We start from the raw sequence: 3,901 nt of genomic DNA on the forward strand, positions 1-3,901 counted from the left end.
TGTAAGATATGGGGGAGCCATACCTTTGGTTGCTTTGAATGCCAGCATCAGAGTTTTGTATTCTGTGCGGGCAGCGACCGGGAGCCAGTGGAGGGAGCGGAGCAGGGGGGAGACATGTGAGAATTTTGGCTGGTTGAAGACCAAGCGAGCTGCTGCATTTTGGATCAGCTGGAGAGGCTTAAGTGCACATGCTGGTAGGCCAGCAGAGTGTAGTTTGCCAGCCGGTTCAGTGATTTTTGCTCATGTCAACATCCTGTTTACCAGCCTCCACATCCTGTTATACAGCCTCCAGACCACCATTGTAACCATCGCCTATCATTAGCTCACGCTCTTTTTTTTTTACCTTTCCCCAGAAACGTTAACCTGTCGGGAGCGATGCGGTACAAAGTCACAAATGACATCCGAACCTCGGATGGATGGCAATCACCATACATGGACAGCGCTCGTATTTTCAGAGTTATAAGGCTTTGAAAATCCTACTTTGAACGGAGGTCTATGGGGCCGTTTGCAAATATCCTGGTGCTGGAGGTGACAGCGGCGTTGCTTAGCAACTGGACCAATGTTTAAAAAAAAAACTCAACCCACCGTGTAGCGGTCGCCGCATGGCACCTCCTTGTGGTGGGGCGCGGTGCCGCAGGGCATTGTCTCCACCACGTTGGTGAGGACGGAGATGGCGATGAAGAAGCCGGTGACGTAGTAGAATACCAGCGCCATGGTGGACGTGTGAGGGTTCTCGAAGGCTCGCCACATGCCCTCTCTGAACGTCATGTTGGGAGGCTTCACGTCTTTGTTTTCGTCGTCCAGGTCGTCCTGTAGTGGGGTGAGGGATGGAACATTTAGTTTGATTCTACAAAGGTCTTCTCATGTCCTGACAGTTTTCTGAAAACCCTATGTGAAGCAAAGATGTGAGTTAAAAACGTTAGCTCTGAATGAATATATATTCAAGATTTGCACCACATTTTCACAATTATTCAAAAATAGCAGATCTACAAGCTCGTAGATTGTAGATCTGCTATTTTTCAATAGCTAAAGCATAACATAATGCTAAAAACACCAAAAGGGGTTCCCGCCCAGATGGGGTTAATTACATGTCATTATTGTGGTCAAAAGAATATTTAGATTAACTCAGTGATGTAAATAAATAGGTTTTCAATGTAATGGCTCCCGGGTCCCAGGGGTGGTCTTTTAGATCAGTGCTTCCCAAAGTGGGGTGCGGGGACCCCCAGGGGTCCTTGAGGGAGTTCCAGGGGGGCCCCAGCTAAATGATAGTTTGGAACCAAATGGACCCTTGAAGTCTGGATCTCTCTGGTGGAGCTGTTGCCCCTGCGACCTGATACTGGATAAGCGGTTGAAGACGGATGGATGGATATTATCGCGATGATGAAAATGTGCTTAGAACTCAAAATGTAATCTGCATTTTCCGAGAGAAGGGGGGTCAGGGCACACTAATAATCTATTGTGTCGTGTCCCCTAGGGTAGGTGTACCCTCACAAAAAACATGCAGTAATCCTGGTCTCTGCAATAACGTGTTTTGCTGTCAAAATCTATTTGAACGGAAGACCTCCGCACACTCGACTTAGGGCCGATTCATACTCCTATTTTACCGCTGTTTCGGCGCTGCAGTGCCGAAATGATTTTGGCCCGTCAGAAATTTTCAGTAGCACCGAAGAGCCGACTTTAGGACGGTACCCGCCCCCCCGAACCTCAAATTACGTCAAATTGTAGGCTCTACAGCGCCGAACCGACTTTTATTCGGCTCTAAAATAGGAGTATGAATCGGCCCTTAAGATCTTAAGATCTTTAGAGGAGGAGGGAGACCCGCACACTGCCACTTGCTGGTTCAAGAGCTTTTTTATTGTCCTCAATGCAACGTTTCGGTTGCATTGAGGACAATAAAAAAAGCTGTGAAAATCAACTCTTGCTCCTTTCCTACCTGCAGTCTCTCTGCATTCTCCCTCTTGCGGTCCTTGTACTCCTCGTAGCAGCAGTCTCCGATGATCTCGGGTATGATGCCGAAGAAAGCCAGCTCGTCTTCGTAGCTGCAGATGCACTCGTAGCGCGGGTAGTGCAGCTTACCCGTGCGGTAGAAGTTCAGCACGCTGCGGAAGACGTCGGGGTCGCGGTCAAAGAAGTACTCGCACGACGCCTCGTCGTAGAAGAACTCCTTCTCCGAGCTGCCAAGCAGCGTGTCTGGGTAGCGCTCCAGTGTCTGCCGCCACGTCTGGAAGCGCCGGCCACTCACGTTCAGCACCACCAGCTCGTCCTTAGGGTGGTGGTGCTGCCCGCCACCCTTCTCCACGGGCGCCACGGGCATGGGCAGGTTGGCCACGGGCATCCAGCCGATGGCCGCCGCCCGGGCGAAGGGCAGCCACGCCGACACCCCCGCCGACATGCTAGCGGATAGATGCTAGCTGCTAGCTGAGGAGGATGCCGCGGGGCGCCGGGCGGCGGCTGGGGGAACGAGTCCAGCGGTCCGGCGCCTTCCTTCCTTCACGACCGGCTTGGCTTCTTCAGCTCACTCACCATCTGGAATCACAGTGATCACATCCTCACGTCACAGTTTTCTATTTTTCCATTCAGTTCCATTCACGAGTTGCTTGAGTTAAATGTAGAACACTTTCCCTGCGATGAATGAGTTGCCCGAGTTATGTTTTCATTGTTTAATCCACGTTTTTAATCAGTTTTAAGTCATATGGGAAATCCACCGGACATAATGGGATATGAGACGCGTTTTGATGACGTCATCGCAATAAGGTCCGTCGCTCCGACGTGCAAAGGGTTATGGGAAGCAGCTCGCGGCTGCCCCGTCCGGCCTGTTGTTGTTGTTTTCTATAACAAGCAATGACACCGTTTTAATGTGGATTTTCATGACAAGCAACTCAGTGGTCAGTGCACTGGCTGTTCAAAGGTAACTTTAAACATAGGCAGTCTAGTCTGAAAGACGGCCGTAAATTGAATAATTGAAGGCATTCAAGCTGTTAACAAGTAGGTAATATTACCGCTAGAATCAGAATCACAATCATCTTTATTGTAACAATGGAATGCGGAAGTGCTCATTCTATCTCAATGGGATATAGTTCCAATGTTTGGAACTATAGCCCATAGGCATCCCACTTTGTCTCAATGGGATATTTCCAATGTGTGGGCCACTTGCGGCGAGATCAAAGTGTGTTGCCACTCTTACTATTCCACTCGGGCCTGGCCCAGCCAGGGTGATGTCTGCTCTAAAGGGGCGGAGCCGCAAGGATCACTGCATGGCAGTCCCTTCCCCGACGAGCGTCCCGGAAGAGAATTTCCAATAGATTCTTTCCCCACAGACGATTCAGAAACTATTCATTAAAAACCTGTAAGCGTCGGTCAAAGCCAATTGCCCAGTTGACACAATAAACACATGATTTTGGGTTGAACAAATAATTAGAAAGACAAAAAAAGGGCAGGTTACAACAGTTTATTGTTTATTGTCATTGGCTTTGTCCAAGGCTTACAGATCTTTAAATGAATGGTTTCTGAAACGTCTGTGGGAAAATCGGTTCACCAATCTTAGCAAGAAAGAAGCTTGTTCCACACAAACAGCACACTCGTAGGGTCACTAACGTAACGGCTCGTCCGTAGGACCTCTCTTATGTTATTATACAGAGAGAGAGAGAGAGAGAGAGAGAGAGGGGGGAGGTTTATCCCATTTCGACCTGAGGACGATTCTACAAAACATGTCTTCTAAATCCTGACAGTTTTCAGAAAAACCCATGTGGCTGCCGACCCCCATCTGAAAATATGTTGTTCCAGGAAACACCCCCCACTGGTGGACCACTGGTTGAGAACCACAGCTAAAAGCCAACAATCTTGATTGATTGATTGATTGATTGTTTTATTGATTGAAAGGTTTATTCACTGTATGCAGAAT

At 48.7% G+C, this 3,901-nt stretch overlaps 1 protein-coding gene across 1 annotated transcript in view; it reads right to left on the reverse strand.

The window, feature by feature from the left end:
- Nucleotides 1-2,392, reverse strand: part of LOC310861313 (A-type voltage-gated potassium channel KCND3-like) — a gene marked incomplete at both ends in the record, with an annotated part of 247,838 nt that extends 245,446 nt beyond the window's left edge. The window contains 2 exons of the mRNA XM_083768723.1: nt 586-810; nt 1,934-2,392. Of these exons, the coding sequence (XP_083624849.1) occupies nt 586-810; nt 1,934-2,392 (684 nt within the window). The remainder of the gene's footprint in view (nt 1-585; nt 811-1,933) is intronic.
- Nucleotides 2,393-3,901: the final 1,509 nt, after the last annotated feature.

This window comes from Protomyctophum parallelum, assembly GCF_964188405.1.
Source record: "Protomyctophum parallelum genome assembly, chromosome: 7".
NCBI classification, from domain to species: Eukaryota; Metazoa; Chordata; class Actinopteri; order Myctophiformes; family Myctophidae; genus Protomyctophum; species Protomyctophum parallelum.